Below are 23,036 nucleotides of genomic sequence, written 5' to 3'. Positions count from 1 at the left end.
GGGACGGAGGGAGTACGTATCAATTTTGGAGTGAATTTATCACTCGAGCTCCATGGAGCCCTGTTTTGAAAAATACAAAAATCATATATTTTTTCCAGATTGCAGCAATACATATGAACATTGACATGTATATTACATCGATAAAATACTATTTGGTGTGAACTGTATAAAAAATCAAATTTTTAATAGTGAATAGTGCATGTGCTAGAAAGACAAGATTTTCAGTTTATTTTTTGTGTGTACCTTGAACCACAACGCATTTTATCATTAAAATTTGGGAAGAGTAGTATACATTCCTAGGTTCATGTGTAAGTCTTTTCATATTCTTTTGAAACTTAAAAAGATATGATATCTGTATTTTTCAAAAACCTAGGCTCCATGGACCCGGGATCCAAAAGAATTTTCCAATATTCTCACATGCAATATACCTAAATAAAATATTTTAGATGAAAAATATGAATCTATTTTAATAAATAAAATATAGCAAACTGAATTTTACCCTGTCATATATAAAAATAACTTTTGTAAGCAAAGCTATTTGATTTACATATACCAGTCAACCTATACTGAAGTGTAGAATAAGAACTAAAATGGTAATTTTGAAGTACATAGTGATGGAAGTCTGGTGTTGATTGCCAACAGTGGATAAGTATTAAATTCAGAAGAATCAAATAGTGTATGAATCTATGAGAGTAACATCCGAGACTGACCCTAAAGAGTATCACGGCACGCAAAAAAAAGTATCACTCAGGAACTACAAACGATAGATAAGTATTAGATTCAGAAGAACTAAATAGTGTATGAATGTATCATAATCCCATACAAGACATTCACAATGTTGAAGAAGAATAGTGATATATAAGTGGTTAACACATTTTATGAACAAAAGGAAAATAATGTTGGGACTTCAAAAATAAGGTCTGGAGCAACAAGTCATTTAGAATGTGTAAAAAGATGCAAGTTAATGGAAAAACTGGAAATAAAGGAACAGATTGTAAGGAGTAAAATACAATTTTTTTTTTCAAAATACAATTGTGTAGAAGTAAATTAAGGTGAATGACATTTCACCCATTGGCGAAATAACTTCGGTGTGATGCAATGTTGGTATCCTATTTTCTATTCTTTCGACTGTTTGTCTAATACCAAGCCAATAACTGCAAATCATACAATAATACCTAAAAACTAGAGTAGTAAAATGCACAGTAAATCTAGCCGCACCAATGCGCGGGTGACCCTGCTAGTTAAGTATATGACAAAACAATACTATTAAGAGGGGTTGAGATCCAGAAGCTGGCAGTTGACCCTTGCTTTGCTCAATTAATAAGGCTTGGTTTCCGTATTCTATAGAAACAGGGGCGTTGCACCTGGTTTCATTGAAACGAAACCCGTGAGTTCACAGCAGGTCGAAGCGTGCAGGGAAAGGAAAACCTGCAATCCACCCTGCGTGGAATTGGTCTTACAAACCAGATTGATTTCCTTCAGCTTCATCTTTACCTTCATCATGGTACACGAAAACTCAGAAAAAGGCCACAATGTCAACACAAACATCACAGGACGATTAGCACCAAGACGTGTGGAAGCCGGCCGACTGAAAAGGCCTACTATAGCCAATATTGTGGATCAACTGAAAAAGGTTTCAGCCCCGTTTGCCAGGGTTCAATCCCCGTGGAAGTTGGTTCCAGTGTTCCAAAAGGTGCCTCATCCGGCGATTTTTTTTCACCAAGATAACAATATTCCACAAGTTCTGCAAATGATAAATGAGAAACAATATGAGAAAACTGAATTTGTGAAATGTCATACTATGTAGGATTTCTAGTCAGTTCAGCAACTTACAGAGCAGCACAGCATTCTATGAGTGGCAACTGCACATGTTGTAATTCAACTGACACAAATGCACTGTTCACTTGTTTTATCATCAGATTTGGTTTGAACTGCAATAATAGGTTCTGATGGAACATTAGAAAGTGAATCGCCCCCAGGCCCAGCTTGTACCGGAATAACATTGTCAGTTTCTTCCACCTCAACTTGAAATTCTCCCTTGTGTGTTTTCTTCACCAAGCGTCTGACACAGAATGCAATTGAGGCTCTCATAAGAACATCAGTATTGAAAATATTCATCACTGATTTGTAACCAAGAATCACCTCATGTACTTACAACATGAACTGTGACTCCTATAAGAATCTCATGGTTTCTATAAATACATATCACAAGAAGAACAGCAGCACAAACAGTGTGTTAGGACAAACTAATTGAGACAGTGTGTTTTCAAGGCATAGTTATGAATGCTCTAACTATATGAACCAACATTTGATAAAATAACAGCTTTCTTCTCTCCCGTGCATCTTTAAAAAATCAAGCATGCCCTTTGCAGTTCATTCATGCACGAAGCAGGTCAGTTGTCATAAACACAGATAATTTTCTCAAGGAGGATCCCTGACAACTAGGAATCCCCTTCATGGATAGAGCTGACAATGAAAATTAGAAGTGAAAGGGGCAAGTAATCTTTATACTGAGATGGAAAAACATACTAAGCTAGTGCTAATTATAAGTAGGTTTTCAATCATGCAACTCATAGGGATTTTGCACTTCCAGAAACCACACATGCCCTGCGATACATTACCTCAACTATAATATATTACACACTTCACTATTTCGGCACAAACAAGTGATGTACCTTCAGGCCTGCTACTGGTGCACTGCTGATATCCAAAGTTGTACCATAGGCCACAGATATGAAGCAACCATAGGATCTTAGTTCACTCCTGCAAAGAAAAGGGAAACAAACACTGCTCAGATTATATGCAGGGAAAAAAAAACAAGGTAACAGTGAGATCTGGTCATGTAATGGGAGCAAAGGAGATCGTAGTTGGCATTACCTTCGGTCAGTCCTAAAATTCCAGTCTGGCTTTTGGGATAGTTCCCACTAACCCCCTGCACTGTTGTATTAGCTTCTCGTTGCCACAGTCCCAGACATCTAGCTTTTGCAGTGAGCTGGGGAGGCCATCCTCAGGCAGTGACCGGACGGACGGGCACTTGCTGACCTGTAACTCATTGAGGTTGGTAAGCTTGTGCAGCCCTGCAGGGAGGTGCTGAAGCTTGTCGAAACCGAAAAATTCGAGTTCCTGGAGGGAAGCAAGGAGGTGAAGGGCATCCTCGTGCTTGTTGCTGAAGCGCTCCATATCTTTGGACCCAGAAAGTTGCAGCTGGGTGAGGGAGGAAGACAGGAAACTGCAGATGGGCATGGCAAGGAGTCCCACGACGCCATCTGTCCAGAGCTTCTGCAGATTAGATGAACTTGGGTAGGAAAGTAGTTCCAGCTGCTGATCTCCTTCTTCATCCTGCAGCAACCGCCTGGGATTGGGATCCCAGCCAGCAAAGAATCTTGGGCTGCCATAGACGATTAGTGCACTGAGCTGTCCCCTTGCGGTAAGGAGAGGCCCCAGGCCCTTGCATCTTAGATCCTCTCCACAGTTCCTCAATTCCAGTAGCGTGAGGGAAGTGAGGTTTGAGAGGGGCTCTACTGTTCCCATGCCTTCCACCCCATTAAGCTCGAGGAATTGCAGGGAGGATGGGAAAAGGTGACAGGAAGGTGAGGCAAATAAGTAGGCGGATACAAACTTGGGGGTTTCCTTTAGTTTCAATCTCTCTAGGTATTGCAGGGCTTGGAGTCCTCCCCCTCCATCAGGAAGAAGAGTTGGCGGAGCCACCAGGACCAACTCTGGGCAGTGGGAGATGACCAACTCCCTTAATCTGTAGGAGAGATGGGCAGGGAACTGCAGCACCCCATCTTCTTTCTCCCACTCTGTTGCTTCTGGTTTTTCATTTTTCTCCGCCTCTGATGCTGCTGATGTCATTTCTTGCTGATCCACTCCCACAGCCAGATGTGTAATCTTTCCACACTCTATTATTTTCAATTCAGAGAGCCATGGGAGGTGGGTGAGGAGCTCTGTCAACTCCTTCCCACTATTATCACATAACTCCTGGATCTCAATATGCTCAATAGGAAGCTGCCATTCGACATCACCCTGACCTCTTAATGACTCAATCAGAGCATCTGAACTCTCTGCAATTAATCTCTTCAGTGAGGTTAGCAGCACAAGGTGCTTTAACTCTAGAGGTGGACATTGCAGGAGTGACAGCTCCTCAAGCTGTGTTAAGTTCTTGAATGCTAGCACCTGATCTAAACTGCCCAGATCATCCTTTCCAACAATATCCAATCTTACTCCATCCGATGAATTTGAGTATACTAACTTATCAAGTAGCATTGCACCCCTTATACTCACAGAACATAGAGTTTCCGTCCAGGGGATAGGAGGCACTAAAGATAATTCTGGACAGTTCTGTATCTCAAGCTCTTGCAGTCTGGGAAACCAATCTATGTCCCAGTCTTGATCTGGCCGGTAAACAATGTGGTTTGAAAATGGGAACTCCAAGAGCTTAGGGCAGTCTCTAATAATCAGTACTTGCAAAAGGGGAAATATATGATGAGCGTCTGATGATGGTACCCATTTTTCCAAACTTTCCAAGCCAACAAGTTCAAACCAGATTAGCCAGCGAAAGCTTTGCTCTATAACAAACTCTTTCACTGTGGCAATATGCTTCAATACCAGTTTACGAAGATTCCGCGTCTTCCCTACAGAAGGAAGAACCTCCCAAGAAACACCAACGAGACAAAGATAATGTAGAGCTTCAACAGCAAACTCATCACCCAGCCATGTTGGACAAGAAGGGCCTCCATGCCCTCTAATGCACAACACTTGAAGATCTCCATGTGGTTTAAGGCTATCAAGAACCGCTGCTTCCACACCAGGCTCAACACTAGATCGCTTACTATCCCAGTCCAATGTTAACCTCCTCAAGTATGTTTTCTCCATCAATTTTGCTTGAGCTGCTTCTTCTACTGTATATATCTTCTCAAGGTTGTACATGCCAAGCTCCCTTAGCATGGTCAAGTGCTCTAGTTGCTTTGGTTCAAACCCTTCACTTTTTTTGTTGACTTGAAATACCTTTAACTCTTCCAAGAGTTTAAGTTTTCCCACATTATAAATATCAAAATGAAGCTGGTCATCACTTGGGACATAAAAATGGCACAATTTTGCAAGGTTGCTAATGTCTTCGGGCAAATCACGACGGCCATCCCACAACTCAAGATCTAGAATCTTTAAATGATAAAATTTAGAGATGCTAAGTGGTATATGCATCTGCGTCTCCTCTGTTCCAAGAGATAGGTATCGTAGGTGGAGAAGTCTTGAGAAGTTATATATCATGGACTCCACCGGACAAAGCATGTTGGGCAAACGAAGAATACGAAGAGCGTTTGCTTCCCGAAAAAAGTCACCAAATATCTTGACAAAACCTTCATCCATTTCTCCAAATAACATCAATGTTTGCAAATCTTCAACCTTAAATTTTGTCTTCAGTTCTTCTAGTTCACTCTTTAATCTTCTACCAGACACTGCATCATATTTACCTAAATCATCTGTGCTTATAGACAAGTGACGGGTGGTTGACTGAATCTCTACTGATCCAACACTATGAAGACGTAAACTAAGATAATCATGAGACGCAACCTTCAATGCCAAATCATGCATTAGGTGCATAAAATAATACGAACCATCATCAATTTCCTCTTGTTTGAAAAATCCATGCATGACTAACTCATTTAAATTGCTCAGACCTATGTCTTCAAATGTTTGGTTTTGTCCGCTAGGTATCAAAATATCTAGTCCGATCCATAGATTGATCAGCTCATCACTTCTGAAATGATAATCTTCAGGAAACAATGCAGAACAGGCAAAACATTGTTGCAGATGAAAAGGGAGAAAGTCATAGCTAAGCTTCAAGGTAGGCATAATATCATTGTCAGCATTCTCCTTCTCCCATCCTTTGCTTTCTAAGACCCTTTTCCAATGATGCAAATTAAGGCCTTTATAGAGTAATCTACCAGCCGTTTTTGCTGCAAGAGGGGAGCCCTTTAGTTTTTCAATTATCTTATCTCCAGTCTCAAGCAGAAAATTTTTATCCCTTGGACATCCCTCATCGCCAAAGACAAATGCAAAGAATAACCGTCTAAAAGCTTCAGTTTCTAAGCCGTTCAACTTTATTGAGTGGCCAGTTGTTTTAACCTTCTGTGCTATTGCTTGAAACCGAGTTGTGACTAGAATCACGGAACCCTCCGGTTGTGACTTGCCAAGTATCAACAATAGTTTTTTCCAGTCATCCACATCAGTAAACTGCCACATATCATCCAATACAAGTAAGAACCTTTTAGATCTCAATCTTTCTTCAATCAGCTCTTCAGTTGTACTGCCCCTTCTTTCATATCGAACTTCAGGGGTACATGTTCTAATGTGTTCTAGCACCTTATCCAGATTGAAATTGACCGACACACATATCCAAATCATGACTTCAAAATTCTGCTGCATCCTTTCGTCGCAATATATATGTTGTATCAGAGTTGTCTTCCCAATCCCCCCCGGACCAAGAACCAGAAGCACAGTTAGACCCGCCTTATCACAGTATTGACCATAGAAGATGTCACGTATGATGCTATCCATGATACGGTCCCTCCCATACAGGTTTGGCTCATCAACTTGACCTTTGCTGATAGGACGATTTTGGGCAATGTTGGGGAGACTTCTAGTGTCACGACTCTGTAGAACGCCGTTAATATCCTTACGCATCAGATTCAGTTTCTCTACAACTTCCTTCATCATACGAGAGAAATGAACCCTATCAAACATAAGTTGTGGTGTTTCCTGCACATCGCCAAAATCTTCATCAGGAACATGTGGATCAGGGGAAGACGAACAAGGGAGAAGTTTACAGAGGTTGGACATGCATCCACTGACCTCCTGATTGACGTCTGGAGCCGAGGAGGAATCGCTGCGTGGCATCTGCCGACGCTTAGTACTGTGCCAACGGCAACAGTTGAAGAGTTTGCTGACACCTTTGGCGGTGTGGCGGGCTGATACGAAGGCGGAAAGGTCGGCAGCATAGTACGTGCCTTGGATGCGGAAGTAGTCCAGCTCGTCCAGCAAGTCTTGGGCAGTGTGTGCCGAGACCCGCAGCCTCTCCAGCATCATCTCCATGGCCGAGCCGCCAAGGTCCTTGCGTGCAGCATTTTCGAGCGTGGCCTTCACGAGCAGCAGTTCCGTCCTTATGGCGTCGATGTTGTGATCAAGGCCCCTGGTGGCCGCCCAAGCCTCCAGAACGCCATTCGCGACGGGGGCTAGCGCCTTGGACACCTCCCATTGCGCCGCGCTGAGGAGCGCATCCGCGTCCATCCTCAGTGGCCAAGACCTGCATCCACGAACCAAGATGATTTCGTTGGTGGTAATTCATACAAAGAAAGTCAACTGCTAGCTTGCCGCGACAAGAGGAGAGGAGATTGGTACGTACCTAGGCGAACACGCGAGGAGGGGAGGCGCAGCTCTGCCTGCCACCGGCGAGGAGGGCCGACCGCAGAGCGAGAGAGCGGAGACGGCCGTGCGGTGCGGCGTAGCTCAGATCTGAGCAGCAGCAACGGGTTCTCAGATCTGAACGTCTCAAGAAGAAGAAGAAGAAGAGATCTGAAGTTGGTTTCAGACGTTCAGTGAAACTTGACTAGTCTTCCTGACGAGTGGGCCCGCGACCCAGTCAAGGGCTAGCAACTCCAATATTAATAGTCCCTGTAAAAATCTTGCCGTGGTAATTCCATGGTGTTCTCAGTTTCCGTAAAATTCCTTCCCCTAAAATACTTTTTTTCGTTTTTTTTCCATTAAACGGCCCTGGGGGCCGCAAGTCGGTGACACGAGGCAGGGCAGGGGAGGCACATATTTCAATACCAAGAAGCCAACTCTAGTAGTACGTATATGTTTTCTTCTATTCAGCATACGAAGAAGCCAACTCTACAGTGCTCTCTACCCGTATACAAAGGGAATCAACCTCCCGCCCCCTATTCCAGCATATACATATTACATAGTTTAAATTAGCATTGTTCATCTAAGAATATTTGAGGCATTTTTGCTTCGGTACACCTCCTCTAACACAAGGACGCCCGGAATTGTCCGATACCTCATAACAAAGTGCATGATAGGCATATTTTGAAAAAGAGGCCGCCCGATGCCTATACATATACAAATACACGCAATTTTTTTCCGCCGTCCAACATGGTGATGGCCATGAAGTCATGCCTCAAGGGGTTGGGCGCAAACAGAACCTTCGAGACCATCTTGCTCACGCATGTGAGCTTCGTCAAGCAGATATTGGCGCCAATGATGGGGTTGAGGAGGCTGAGCAAGCTGATGGGAGTATCTAGGTGGTAGTCCTGGGAGAGATGGGCGAGCCACCCATTGTCGGAGCCGACCCAACAACACCCACCCAAAGGAACTGGCCTAAGGTTGAAGGAGCAACGTGTTGGGAGCGAATCAACAGAGGAGGCGATGCAGGGGCGGGGCGATGACTGGCGTCACTGTTAGGGACGACGGGCAACGGCAGGGTCGGCGGCACAAGCACGTGACGCCAACCTGCGCAGGCGCCCCAAGCACTGGAGTAGCACTTGAGTTCATCAAGGAAATCGCCGACGCGGAGGAGGAGGTCCACTGGCATGTCTGCCCAAGGCCGGCACGACAACAATGGTGTGGCAGTGGGTGGAGTAGTGGTGGTTATTAGGCCTAGGGTTTCTGTAGGAATGGAGGCCATGGCAAAGGTTATGGAGTTTTCGCTTCGGACAATCCCCCTCCCGTCATTCCAAGAGGGAAGGGTGCTTCTCTTGTTGGTACGGCGAGAATAGAAAATTTATAAACTAATAAAATGTAGCTAATCCGGCAAACATTTACCAGCCAATAGTCCTATGGCAAGGCATATGTCATGTCGGTTCGGTTCAGGATTGGCATGAGAAAGAAAATGGTATAAATTAAAACAAAATTTGGCTAATCCGGCAATCATTTACCATCCAATAGTGCTCCAACAAGGCGTGTGTCCTGTCGGTTCAGGTTAAGACGTTAAATGTTAAAAAAAAAATATGCCTACTCGAACAAATATTTACTAGCCAATAGTTTGGTTCCAGGCTCACACGGAACGAAATGACATTGAATTAAAACGAGAATGCTGCTAAGGCAGCAAAATTTACTAACCACATGAATGGAATGGAATTAAATTGAAATGAAAATATGGCTAATCTTAGTATTTCTGAAGAAAAAATAGATTACCCAGTTTGGTTTTGTAAACCCTAGAAAGAGTACACATTGTCGAGAACGGCGTTGGTGCTCCCCGGAGCGCGTGCTCCTGATTTTCGAAATGTGTTTTAAACATGTTTTGAAATGTCAAAAAATTTCAAACAAAAATTTGGGACGTACATCTCGATATTGTACATACTCACAAAGTTGTTTCGCGAAAAACGACAACTTATGTGTCGCGGGTGAAAAAGACAAAAATCCGGTGTTAAAAAATGCTTTTCACAAGACATCCTTTTGTCTTTTTTAGACAAGCCAGAAAAAATGTCGGTTTTCTTCGAAACTTGACGTGCACACATATAATATCGAGATGTATGCGCCAAATTTTTGTTTGGAACTTTTTTACACTTTGAAATAGTTTTTTCGCGTGCAGGAGCGCGCGCTCCTGGGAGCACCAACGTATTTCCGACACATTGTCTCTCTATATACATCCATTCATAACCATTTCAATGTTTTCACTGGGTTTTTCTTCTTCTATTTTTCGCTTTTAGCTATTTATTATGTCCTTTTTCACTCTTCCTTTTTAGCTTTTTTAATTTTTTTATAAATACATGGTTTTGATAAAATATACAAAAAAATTATAAGTTAAAATGAATATCTCATTATAATATTTGCATGTTTTTAGAATTATGTGAATATTGTTTTAAAATGTAACCACTTTTCATGATTTCTCAGTAACATAAACCTTAAAAATATGTGTTTTTTTTAAAACATAGTATACTTGTAGGAAACTAATTAGCACTTTGAAAATACCTCAACATTTTTAAATTATATAAGTGAAGATTTTAAAATGACATGAACATTTGAAACGATACGCGAACAACTTTGTAAATTATAAGAACATTTTTTAAATATGTCAACATTATTTTGAATTTTATGATCATTTTACAAAAAAAGTTAACTATATTTTGATTACATGACATTTTGAAATAGAAGTATGCACAAATATTTTTTCTGTAAATTATCATTACATTAATATACTTTATTATCAGTAAATTAATAATCTGCAAATTAATAGCATAAATATGTCTGTCGGGTTTTATGAAAAAGAAAAAATATACCTTTTTTTAATGGTGTGAGCGCATTGACTTTTTTTAACACAGTACAGGTGGGCTGAGGAACCCTGGTGCGAGCGCATTGGCTGGGCAGATTAGCTCCACTGGCTTGGGCTTGCGCACCAAAATGTCCAGCGGCTTAGCAATTTTTCGGCCCATGTGGTCAAGCCTACATATACATACAGTAAAAGAAATCCCCTTACCTAAAAAAAAAGTAAAAGAAATCTACCGCGAAAAACCTAGCTCTAACCGCCTGGGGTCGTCGACCACCGAACTGAACCGCCGTCCCAGCCGCCGTCGTCACCGTTCCAGCCACCGCTGCCGACCGCCGTGCCGTCCGTTCCCCGTACGTTTCATCAAGGTGCACGGCGGCATCTCATTTTTTTTCCGATTTCTGTAGGTACGTGATTCCTTGTGCCCCCTTCCTCCACTACTATATATATAGTATACAATACAATAGCTTTTGGGTTTATTTTTCCGATCCTACTGCTAGAAATCATTACACAAATAATCCACTCCTAATTCACTTAGGAAGTACGTACAGTGATCGATTTGTTCATTGGATTTGTTAGTCATGGTTTATTTTTTGAAGCTTCATTCGTTTCGTCCTGAAGAAACTGGTAGGGTCTGTCAGTTTTCTTCCAGTGAAGCAACCATAGTACTCCCTCCATTCTGATTTACTGAACTAAAACCACGGCGAGTAAATCAGAACGGAGGGAGTAGGTTCTTTCTTCAATTTCCTCTAGAGGCATAAATAAATACCATCTTAAAATATACTGTACATCAACCAATAGGTTTGCGGTAGCACAATGCCATTGGATCGATACCATTTTCAACACAGAATTTGTTACAATGGCAGCTCGTGCATGGATGTATATATAGCTGTACCTTCTAACCTATGGCAGGTTCGCCGCCGGTAGATCACCCTGCCTGCATCAATCAACTTGCTTCAGCTTGATGTTTTTTTTTCCTTATCACCCTCCCAGGAGATCAAGAAGGATCATACTAACTAGATCGTCAGAGAGTCGGCGATTATGAGCGGCGGCATGCGACGGTTCTTGAACCTGGGGCTGTATGACGGGCACAGACGCCTGTATTTGCTTCGGCGCTTGGACCTCCCCAAGATGGACTTTTTTCACCGGACAGCAGAAGAGGCGGCCGTGCATGGCAAGGTGCTGCCAACACTGACGCCCGCCAAGGCCCGTGCCACCAACAGGCGAAGGATCTGCAACACCCAAGATCTGGCGACGGCGGACGCGGCGGCGCCCAAGATCGTTCCGCCAAAACCCGAGCTGCTCATGGGGCCACCGCAACTCTCCCCCTGCCTCGACTCCCATCGCTTCGTCCATTTCTTCCCCACCGCCTCCGAGAGCAAGGTCGTCTTGGGCGACCGCGGGAACCGCATGCTACGCTTCAACGTCGCCAATAGCTGCAGCTACATCGATACCCTGCCATGCCTCCACGGGGTCAAGAAGATGCCGATGGCCATCTCCGTCCCTCCGACAGACTCACACCTCCCTGACGGGGATGACACGGGCGACCTCTACATCATCGATGGCCTCCTCCATCCGGACAAGGCGGAGGTGCGGCCGCAGTTCGAGGCCCTGGTGTGGAGGGGGTTCAAACGGTCGGCCATATCTAGCAGGTTCTGGCACTGCGACATCCTCCCTCTGCCGCCGTGGATCAGCCACCACGAGCACGCCATGGTCTTTGGTCACGTCCTCGTCGGCGGCAGCATCTGCTTCTCCATTTGTGGCGCCGAGGGTGCCGGCACCTACTGCTTCCACATCGCGACTCGCGAGTGGAGCAAAGCTGGCAACTGGCTCATGCCCTTCAATGGCAAGGCGGATTACGTCCCTGAGCTTGGACTCTGGTTTGGCGTCTCAAACAACCTCCCCTGCGCTGCCGACCTCTCGGGCATCGTCGGAGGGGAGGAGCTGTCGCCGGACAAGATGCGGATCTGGAACCGTGATGACCTGCCAGAGGAGTGGCAGCCGAAGAGCTTGCGCCAGCCCATTGCCGTCAGCCTCGGTTCCGGCAGGTTCATCGTCGTCGACTTCTTGGATGCCATGAAATTCAACAAGGAATGGAACGAGATGGAATCCGTCAAGGAATTCGCCCTCTTCACCGGTATGGAGGTAGCGTACAGCAACGGCGAAAGCAAAGGGACGATGCGTGGCCTCCGCATGATCAAGCACAAATCCCGCCGTTACATGTTTAGCAACCAACAGAGGATCGAGGCGGTGCTCTGAATGGCATTCACTCTGGGACTTAATTTGCTATCGTGGCTGCTCTCTGTTTCTGCTCCCCGTTTACAGCTAGTACTGACTAACTATATATAGTGTTAATTTAGCTTAAATAATCCATGTTGTCGTATGAAACGTACTGTATATTGTAAAAGCTGGCGATGGAAGAAGATGGAGCGCAATGCACACCAGCCTTGAGACCGTGATTAACAGATCGGAGAGCGTTTCTTTTTTTGGAGTCAAAATCAAACGTACGCCGAAACCAAACGACCCAAACCCAGCTGAACGAACTATTGGCCACAAAAAGCAAAAAAATAGAACGAACTATTGGCCACAAATAGCAAAAAAATAGAAGGAACTATTGGCCACAAAAAGGATATATGATTAACTAGTGGCCAAACGGAAAAAATGATATGGACTACAAACCAACAACTTACACATGCAAATTATTTTACCAAGCCACAAAAAATAGAAGGAACTATTGGGCACAAAAAGGGAAAAAAATAGAACGGACTATTGGCCACGAAAAGCAATTGCACTCCACCAGATCTTGAGGGCCTTCACACCAGGTTCTTTCTCATGCATGACAAACATCGCTTCCATCAATGTGTCCAACTCGCCATTGTTCTTTCTCATGCATTGTCTTATGCGCGTTCAACGATGACCCTGACTTTGGTTTTGATTAAACTCTTTCTTCATGCATTTCTGTAATTGTTATTTGCTACCTGCTTGTTGCTCAGAAAGTACCAGCAGACCGTGCTTGCCCTGGAACGACATCACTAGCCATGGTAGGAAGGCAAGGTGTAGACTTCCTAGTTGCCATGTCGAAGACCATGCGTCGGTCCCTACGTACCCCTCCCGTCGATCCAGTATAGGTAGTCACCCTTGAGTTTTGGGACGCCTTCGGTGTACATCAATACCACATAATTCCTCAAGAAAAACACCGTGTAGCCCCCCGCTATGGATAATATTTGACAACGAATATTTCATCATCCCTTACACGATAGCGACCGCCTTCTGGCAGCAGCAGAGTGACCGTGTAACCCGGGTTCCTCCATATTTGGTATAGGTTGCCCTGGTAGAAGACCAAGTTCTTCGCGCTACTATGGCCCGACACAATGTCATACGACCGGACAAAGCTAGTGGCGGGATCGAACGGAAGGTTGGCTGAGGACAGGAAGGGATCGAGCACGGTGAGTGGTGCATTTCGGTCTCGTCCAATCGCTTACTCGTTGCAACAAATTTGGCGAAGCATTGTTGTCCGAGAGGTAACTTCCTAAGATATCCTTCCAAGTATTTCTCTTGCATCAATAGTTGCAAGATACTCCTCTTGCCGTTCAGCACCCACCTTATTTACTATAACAAGATCCTCGTCTAAAATTTTATGAGGAAAAATATGATTCTCCCCATTCTATACATATTTGGTAAACTCTCCTCATAGGAGTCTCGCCCATCGTATTGCCTTGACGAAGCTGGCCAAAAACACGAGTGAATGGTTGGATGAAAGTGTTCCACCAGTTTGTCCATGCCACCGAAGAGTTTCCCACCCAAGTTCTGTTGGGAATATAGTGGGGTTGCTTTGGGTCGAGCGCAAGAAAGGCCACCAATATGCATAAGTAATACTTGTGTCATCTATTGTGTATAAACTGTGCAATGGGGTATATGGTACATGCTGATCTAATCTGAATTGTCAAGCAACCCGATCGGGATGATACGGCTCAACAATGCACAAGTCATCGTCATAATTAGACCTTCTCCATGGCAGCATCCCACGTCGGATGGAAATAGTGAATGCTTTTTGTAGCCGACCTGCGCTAGTTATTGGACAAATTTGGTGGGTACCATGCAATATTATTATAGTCCTTGAAGAAAGCATGTGCCTTTTCAGGGATAAAATCATGTGGAATCTTGAAAATAATTCCCACCATAGATAATTTCCCTAGGTAAAGTATAGAAATTGAAAGCTTATCCAATCTTGCTCTTTTGCCAAACATTTTACTTAAATAAACCCCCATCCAACCAATAATAAAATGGACGTGCCATCCCCTAATCCTATAGCAGGGTCCTATAGGATGGGTGTTGATTCGACAAAGAAAAATATATAAAACAAAGGGCTGGCAGAGCTAATGAAATTCGGTGCCTTGGAGTGATCTAGGACGCCATTACAAGGAAACTAGCGTGAATGTAAGGTCCTCCGCCAATGAGAGCAAATTAAATGCAGGAATATACAAGCTTACCTCACGAAGATACTTTAAAGGAACGAAGTGGTTTCCCTGGTTGTGAAAATGATCACACCAGGTCTGGAAAGTCACCTGACCACCATTATTCTTGGCAAGCTGGTCATGAGCGGATAATAGATCTGACAGGAAGTCAGGGAATAGGCGAAGGGAGGGGCCTAATGGTTGTTCAAGTGGAATAAATTTCCTTGTACAAATCTCCATCCAAAGGGATCCCAGCCATTTGACACATATCAAGGAGCGTAATAGTAATCTCACCGCATGAGAGTGAGAACGTATTGGTTTTTGGATCCCATTTTTCTAACAAAGTATGTTGCTCTTAATATTCGGGAAAATTTCTGGCATGCAATATTGGGGGGGGGGGGGGGGGGGGCATCTGCTCCCACGGAGATGCAGAACGAAGTCCTGATACGTGCATGACCTCTTCTGAAATCTTTATTTGACCGAAGATATTATATTCCTTAACCAAAAGATTAATATGATTTGACCTTGATTAGATTGTTTTTGAATCTAGCCCTTTATGTCACACCGGCAACTCTTTTTGTTGGATCTTCCCCACCCTTCATTGCTTGAGGTAATCTCCTCCAAAACACCTAACTTTGTTTTTGGTAAAACGTCGTTGTTTGGTGGCATTTTTTACATCAAGGTAACTTCCTAAGATATCCATCCAGGTAATTCTCTTGCCTCAATAGCTCTCTTGCCATTCAACACACACCTTCTTTACTATAACAAGATCTTCATCTAAAATTTTACGAGGAAAAATATGTTTCTCCCCATTCTATACATATTTGGTAAACTCTTCTCATAAGAGTCTCGCCCATCGTATTGCCTTGACGAAGCTGGCCAAAGACACTATTGAATGGGTGGATGAAAGCGTTCCACCAGTTTTTCCATGCCACCGAGGATTTTCCCACCCAAGTTTTGTTGGGAATATAGTGGCGCTGCTTTGGGTTCAAGCGCAAGAAACGCCACCAATATGCATAAGCAATACTTGTATCATCTATTGTGTATAAATTGTGCAATGGGGTATATGGTACATGCTGATCTAATTTGAATTGTCAAGCAACCCAATCAGGATGATACGGCTCAACAATGCACAAGTCATCGTCATAATTATACCTTCTCCATGGCAACATCCCACATCGGATGGAAATAGTGAATGCTTTTTGTAGCCACCCTGCGCTAATTATTGGACAATTTTGGTGGGTACCATGCAATATTATTATAGTCCTTGAAGAAAGCATGTGCCTTTTCAGGGCTAAAATCATGTGGAATCTTGAACATAATTCCCACCATAGATAATTTCCCTCGGGAAAGTTTAGCAATTGAAAACTTATTCACTCTTGCATTTTTGCCAAACATTTTACTTAAATAAATCCACATCCAGCCAATGATAAAATGGATGTGCCATCCCCTAATCCTATAGCATGTGTGCTGATTCGACAAAGGGAAAATATATAGAACAAAGGGATGGCAGAGATAATGAAATTCAATGCCCTAGAGTGATATAGGACGCCATTATAAGGAAACTGGAGCGACTGTAAGGTCCTCCGCCAATCAGAGCAAAGTAAATGCAGGAAGATAACCGTGAACCTCTTGAAAAGACTTTAAATGAACGAAGTGGTTTCCCTGGTTGTGAAAATGATCACACCGGGTGTGGAAAGTCACATGACCACCATTATTCTTGGCAAGCTGGTCATGAGCGGATAATAGATCTGACAGGAAGTCAGGGAATAGGCAAAGGGAGGGGTCTAATGGTTGTTCTAGTGGAATAAATTCCTCGTACAAATCTCCATCCAAATTCCAAAGGGAGCCCAGCCATTTGACACATATCAAGGAGCGTAATAGTACGCTCACAACATGAGGGTGAGAATGTATTAGTTTTTGGATGCCATTTTTCTAACAAAGCTAAAGCTATGTTGCTCTTAATCTTGAAGAAAATTTCTGGCATGCAATATCGGCGGCTGGCGGCGGGGGGGGGGGGGGGGGCATTTGCCCCCACGGCCATGCAGAACGAAGTCCTGATACTGGCATGACTTCTTCTGAAATATTCATTTGACCGAAGATATTATAATCCTTAATAGAAAGATTAATACGGTTTGACTTTGATTAGACTTTTTGACCCTTTTGATCACACCAGCAAGTCTTTTCGGTGGATCTTCCCCACCCTTCTTTGCTTGAGGTAATCTCCTCCGTAATACGTAACTTTTTTGGTAAAAACGTTGTTGTTTTGTGGCAATTTTAACATCAAGGTGGAACCTTAGTTCATGGTTTTCCCCAAATCCTAGTGTATCCCCCAATGCTTCTAGCCAACCACCAACTAGCGAAGCAAATGAAGTTGAGGTGAATGCTAGTGACCAAGTAAGAAGATGGTGAAGGTCATGGTAATCGGTACGTGCATGCAACACACAAAACAAACTTATTGATTGACTCCTTCCTATCTACATTATGTCGTCTTACTTATTGTGGTACTCTATTTCTTGCAAACTTAATACCTCGAGATGCATGTTGGATAGCGATTTTGGGGGTGGAGTATTAGCAGTAGATGCAGTTAGATTAACGGTCTACTTATCACAGATGTAATGCTTATATGATATTATGCCATGAACGAGCATAGTTACAAATATTGGAATTCGGTCAATTGCTCAACTGTAATTTATTTACTATGTCATTTGTCTGTTTTCGAGTGAGATACCAATAGTGAACCTATGGACCATTGGGTCTATTCTCTATTACTGAGTTCTTCTACACAATTTCTCCTTTTATTTGTTGTACTACTTTGCTACTATCTATCTCTATCATTTGTACTCAATCTTGTAACTAGCCGGATAATGGGCTTGACTGCTGATCTTTGAACCTTCACTTTGATAAACCAGAACACATGTTTGAAAAAGGTCATGAATTTGAAATAAAAAGTCATGAATTTGAAAATTGTTCACAAGTTTGAGAAAAGTTTGTGAATCTGAGAAAAAGTTCCCGAAATTTCAACAATCACAAATTTGGAAAAAAAGTACACAATCTTTTGTAAAATGTTTGTGGATTTGAAAAAGTTCATAAATTTGAAAAAGGTTCACAAACTTGGGAAAAGTTCATGAGTTCGAAAAAGGTCATGAATTTGGAAACAGTGCATGAATTTTAAAAATATAGGATATGGATAAAGTTCTGAAAATTTCGAAAAAAATTGGCGGACTTGAAAACGATTCATGAACTTAGGAAAAGTTGATAGATTTGAAAATATTCACTAATTTTATAAAAATAAAAATGTTCACGAATCTAAAAAAAGTTTGTGGATTTTAAAAAAATTTAATGGATTGAATAACATTTGTTGGTTTGAGAATCGTTCATGGATTTGAGAAAATGTTCACGTGTTTGAAAAAATTTAAAAAGTTGTTCTAAGAAAAGTGCATGATTTAAAAAAAAGAATTTGAATTTGAAAAAGATTGAAAAAATAAAATAGAAAAGAAGAACCCGTGTGCTTGGCCTACGTAGGGGATGCGGAAAAAAAGATCAAATAGGCCGATCCCAAGGTGGATGGAGGTGTGCAAAACGAAAGCCCCAAATCAGACTCACCGAGCTCTTTCCAGAGCCGCCGTCGTGACCGTTCCAGCCACCGCCGTCATCACCGTTCCTCCGATCGCAGTTCGTTCCCCGTTTCATTAAGGTGCTTTCTCCATCTCAATTTCCTTCCTCATCCTCTGCTTCGGATGCGTACGTGATTTTGGTGTTGCTCATTGGATTTGCACGTGTGTCCTCTGCTTCGTTTGGATGTGCGTAATTCACATCTTCCTATACAATACGTACGTACATGATCTTGTCTTGTGCTAGTAGCTATTGGGTTTATCTATCTGCTTTGGTTAACATCGATCCTACTCAGTGAACAAATTGCTAATAGCACGCTATAGCGTATGGAGAATTGCCTCGCTAAATGTATCAGTGTAAAATGTCTTGCTAATAGCACGCTGTAGCGCGATATAGTACGCTAATAGCGTATTTTGAGCTCGGCGCTATTTTGCTGTAGTGTGCTATTTTTTTTCTTAATCCTACTTATGGTTTTAAATAACCCGCTATAGCGTTTAGAAGAGGTCGTGTACTAAGGGTTTTTCGTCCAAACACATGAACAAATATTTTAAATAGCACGCTATACATTTAGAAGATGTCCGCCGCTAAGAGGGCTTAGCGCGCTATTTAAAACTTTGCTTCCTACTGCTACCTATAGAAATCAGCAGTCCATTTGTTCAGGACAGATAAAATCTACTCCTAATTCACTTATGAAGTAATAAAGTGAAGCAACAATATCGATCCAATTGCTCATTGGATTTTCTTCCTTCATAGCACACACAACCTGTTATGTTAGTCAAATAGAACCTGTTATGTTAGGAAGTTCACATTCATTGTGGTTTATTTTTTGAAGCTTCATTCGTTTCGCCCTCAAGAAAATGTTAGGCTCGGTCAGTTTTCTTTCTATCTAGTGAGAGTAAGCATGGAAGCACTCTTCAAGTTGTTTGTTCGATTTTATCTTATCTGGATGGAGGCATAAAATGCAACAATCTTGAGAAAATGCAACAATGGATAGCACAATCATCTGTACTTAAATAAAATTGTATTTATGATATTAATAAATAAATAAATAGGTTAAGCAAGCCTTTGGTAAGCATTAAACTTTCAGCTCAAACTTTTTATCTCATGTGTACATTTGTTTTCTTCCAAGTGCTGTCTATCTCTCCTACTCCGGAGGATCCTGAACCTCGGGTTGTATATATGACGGCCACAAACGCATGTATTTGCTACGCCGATTGGAGTGACCTCTCCAAGATGAATTTTTTTCACCCGACGGCACAAGAGGCGGCCGCGCATGGGCATGGCAAGGTGCTGCCAACGCTCACGCCTGCCAAGGCCCGTGCCCCCAACACGAGAAGAAGAAGGATCTGCAACACCCAAGATCTGGCGACGGCGGAGGCGGCGGCACCCAAAAATCTTCCCGCCAAAAACCGAGCTGGCCATAAGGCCACCGCAACTGGACTACTACATGGGGAACCATCAGACCCTTCATTTCCTGCCCACCGCCTCGAAGACCAAGGTCGTCTTGGCTGACCGTGGGAACCGCATGCTGTGCTTCGACGTCGTCAATGGCACCCGCTGCATCGACACCCTGCCAGGCCTCCATGGACTCAAGAAGAAGTCGATGTCCATCTTCGTCCCTCCCACCGACTTGCACCTCCATGACGGCGAAGACAACGGCGACATTTACATCATCGATGGCCTCCTCTACCCGCACATGCATGGCGGAGGAGCAGCCGCAGTTTGAGGCCCTGGTGTGGAGGGGTTCCGCCCGTCCCCCGCATCTCACAGGTTCTGGCACTGCGACATCCTCCCACTACCGCCGTGGATTACCCACCACAAGGGTGCCTTTGTCCATGGCCACGCCCTAGTCGGAGACACCATGTGCTTCTCCATCTTTGCAGGCGCTGAGGGTGCCGGCACCTACTGCTTCCACATCGCGACTTGTGAGTGGAGCAAAGCTGGCGACTGGCTCATGCCCTGCCATGGGAAGGCCGATTACGTCCCCGAGCTTGGACTCTGGTTTGGCATCTCTTCTCAGGGGTTAAAAATTTCAACAAAATTTCAGTGAAATTTCCAAAATTTCGTATATTTCAGTGGGGCCCAAAATATTTTTAACCCCGAAATTTCAAGGCCGACTCAAACTGCTTTTAAAATAAATTTAAATTACGTTAGAATTCATTAAAATCAAATGAAATTTGAAATATGAAAATATGAAATAATTTCAGAAATATGTGAAATTTCCAAAATTTCGCATATTTCAGTGATGTCCGAAATTATTTTGTTTTCGAAATTAAATACCGACAACCTCCCCTGCGTTGCTGACCTCTCCGGCGTCGCCGGAGCGTAGGAGCCACCGCCGGAGAAGATGCGGATCTGGGCGCGTGATGGCCTGCCAGAGGAGTGGCAGCCCAACATGTTGCGCGAGCCCATTGTCGTCGTCCTCGGTTCCGGCAGGTTCATCGTCGTGGACTTCTTGAATGTCATGGAATTCGACAAGGACTCCAACAAGATGTTTCCCGGCAAGGAATTTGCCATCTTCACCGGTGTGGAGGTAACGTTCAGCAACGCCGGCAAAGGCAATGACGAGAATGGCAGCAACGACAAAGGCAAAGACAATGGCAACTACAATAGCTCTCAGCTCTGGCAACGAGAATCACGGCAAAGGCAAAGGGATGATGCGTGGCCTCCATATGATCAAGCACAAATCTCATCGTTACATGTTTAACAACCAACAGAGGATCGAGGCGGGTGCTCTAATATTAACGATTCAGCAGCTCATTTTGACTTGCTGAACTGTAGCTCTCTTCTTGTGCTCCCTGTTTACAGCGAGTAGTACTGACTCTAGTGTTATGTCAGCTTAAATACCAGGTGTCTATCCATCCAGTATTCATGCCTCTGACCAAATAATTGTTTGATGGCAATTTTAATGATGACATATGGTTATTATTTATCGGGATGTGTTTTTCAAGTGTCGAAATCTATTCGTGTTGTCTCATTAATGTTGAAATCTATGTTAGTGTTGAAATGTCTTATTAATTGCTGAAATCTTTTAAAAAGATGAAATCTTTTAAAAAGATGAAACCTCTCATTAGATGTTGACATATATTTTTATAATTGGGATATCTTATTTAGTGCTGAAATATGCTTTTATTGTTGAAATATCCTAATAAGTGTTGATATCTCATTTAGTGTTTTTAATCGTTGAAATATCTCTTCTATAAATGTCCTATTAAGTGTTGGAACTTTTTATTGCGGAAATGTCTTCTTAAGTGTCACGTTGGAATCTGTTTTTAATAATGAAATCGCTTATCACGTGTTGAAATCTGCTTTATTGTTGGCATGCCTTATTTAGAACTGAAATATGTTTTGATTGCTCAGATGTCTTATTAATTGCTGCAATATGTTTTTTCAGGCCAATTAATAGGTACTATTTTATTGCTTGATCGGTTCTGCATCGGATCTCCCTTCTCTCTATATACAGGCCGTGTGTTGATAGAGCAAGCATGCATATCTTGTTCCTAGCATTTTCAAACTTCATCAGAAGATGATGGACAAATACACGATTCACATCTACGCTCTAGGCTTGCTACTATCTCTCCATCTCCTATGCTGCACGCCTACTGTGCAATGTATGCAGTTCCACAGAGATTTACCAGTTCTTTCTCACCTTTCATTGCCTATTACTTGTTTGGTTATCAGTCCAAAATGATCAGTTACCATATCAATGGCTAATTCTTTCACACCTAATTCATTTGTTGTTCCATATATAGGTCGGATCATCGGCGAAGAAGACGTGGATGATGAGAAGATCAATTTACCGTATGGGCTTTGTGTCAACAATAGACCGTGCAAAGCTGGATGGGTCTGCTTGTGTTGTCTCCTCAATCAAGAGTGCTATCCGTCCATGGATGCGTGCAAGAAAGATTGTCTGAAACCCTTTGCTGCTGACATGGTGTCCATGACAATGACCCGCTCTCCTTTACCCGCCCCCTTTCCCACATCTTCATTAGGTACAATTTGAATTACCTATATTTTGCCCGAGACTTAATGGATATCGTGTGAAAAAATAATTTGGAATAGAAGTATCTCATACATTAGTTGTCGCAATTTGATTTGACATGTTGCATCAATCTTTATGTTTTGTACCAATTATTGCCGATAACTCAGTTTCTCAAATATTGATGCCCGGTCAATTTTTGTTAATTTTACACTGTCAGTTTGGTGGGCATGCTCATGATAAAGAATGTTGATTATCGGTACTGTATTTTGGTCAATCTATCGCTTCTAAGATTTTTCTTTGTGTTTAAATCAATCCCGTGACATGTTTCCGGTGAATCAAGATTAGATCAGACGGGTAGAATCATCGCCGCCTGACATAGAACGTCTCCGGTGGATCAATATTAGATGGTAGCATCATTAGCGTCAATATATATCAAAGGAAAATGTCAGCAGACTCGTATGTGAACGGGCTCTAATTCAAATGGGACTGATCATCGGCAACACGTTAGCATTTTTCCCATCTGCAACCATTAAAGTGTCCCCTCAATCAACCACCACAAGCTTCCTTTTGAGCTCACACATGAACAACATCTTCAGGTTTTCGCCGGAGCCGAGACACCGCATTTCTTGTGATCATGTATATGAATCTTGCATGTATAACTGCACGTGCTTCCTCAACCTAAAAGTTTGAACCCAAGTACCTGACTGGCACTAGTGTAACC

The 23,036-nt window shown here is 42.9% G+C and overlaps 2 protein-coding genes, 1 long non-coding RNA gene and 1 pseudogene across 4 annotated transcripts; 3 read left to right on the top strand and 1 right to left on the bottom strand.

Annotated features, from left to right (window-relative positions):
• Positions 1 to 980: 980 nt before the first annotated feature.
• LOC109736052 (disease resistance protein RGA2) lies at positions 981 to 7,709 on the bottom strand. Of its 2 annotated transcripts, none has more exons than XM_020295270.4 (6): positions 7,403 to 7,709; positions 6,853 to 7,303; positions 2,878 to 6,759; positions 2,676 to 2,763; positions 1,834 to 2,062; positions 981 to 1,744 (listed from the first exon to the last, which is right to left on the bottom strand). In XM_020295270.4, exons 2-3 carry the CDS (start codon positions 7,285 to 7,287, stop codon positions 2,890 to 2,892), a joined length of 4,305 nt encoding a protein of 1,434 aa, XP_020150859.1. In that variant the 5' UTR covers positions 7,288 to 7,303; positions 7,403 to 7,709; the 3' UTR covers positions 981 to 1,744; positions 1,834 to 2,062; positions 2,676 to 2,763; positions 2,878 to 2,889. The 2 variants fall into 2 exon arrangements, with proteins under 2 accessions (XP_020150859.1, XP_020150860.1); XM_020295271.4 differs by having other exon boundaries at positions 2,720 to 2,763.
• A 3,516-nt stretch (positions 7,710 to 11,225) lies between these two features.
• On the top strand, positions 11,226 to 13,043 carry LOC109736040 (uncharacterized). Its single transcript, XM_020295256.3, has one exon. It carries the CDS (start codon positions 11,306 to 11,308, stop codon positions 12,521 to 12,523), a length of 1,218 nt encoding a protein of 405 aa, XP_020150845.1. The 5' UTR covers positions 11,226 to 11,305; the 3' UTR covers positions 12,524 to 13,043.
• Positions 13,044 to 17,123: 4,080 nt separating this feature from the next.
• LOC109736041 (uncharacterized) lies at positions 17,124 to 21,107 on the top strand (annotated as a pseudogene).
• A 719-nt stretch (positions 21,108 to 21,826) lies between these two features.
• On the top strand, positions 21,827 to 22,508 carry LOC120974335 (uncharacterized). Its single transcript, XR_005769718.2, has 2 exons — positions 21,827 to 21,944; positions 22,086 to 22,508. It is a non-coding gene; the product is annotated as an uncharacterized lncRNA (long non-coding RNA).
• Positions 22,509 to 23,036: the final 528 nt, after the last annotated feature.

Source organism: Aegilops tauschii, chromosome 2, assembly GCF_002575655.3.
Source record: "Aegilops tauschii subsp. strangulata cultivar AL8/78 chromosome 2, Aet v6.0, whole genome shotgun sequence".
NCBI classification, from domain to species: domain Eukaryota; kingdom Viridiplantae; phylum Streptophyta; class Magnoliopsida; order Poales; family Poaceae; genus Aegilops; species Aegilops tauschii.
The sequence above is the reverse complement of the archived record's forward strand: the minus strand, read 5'-3'. Positions and strand labels throughout refer to the sequence as shown.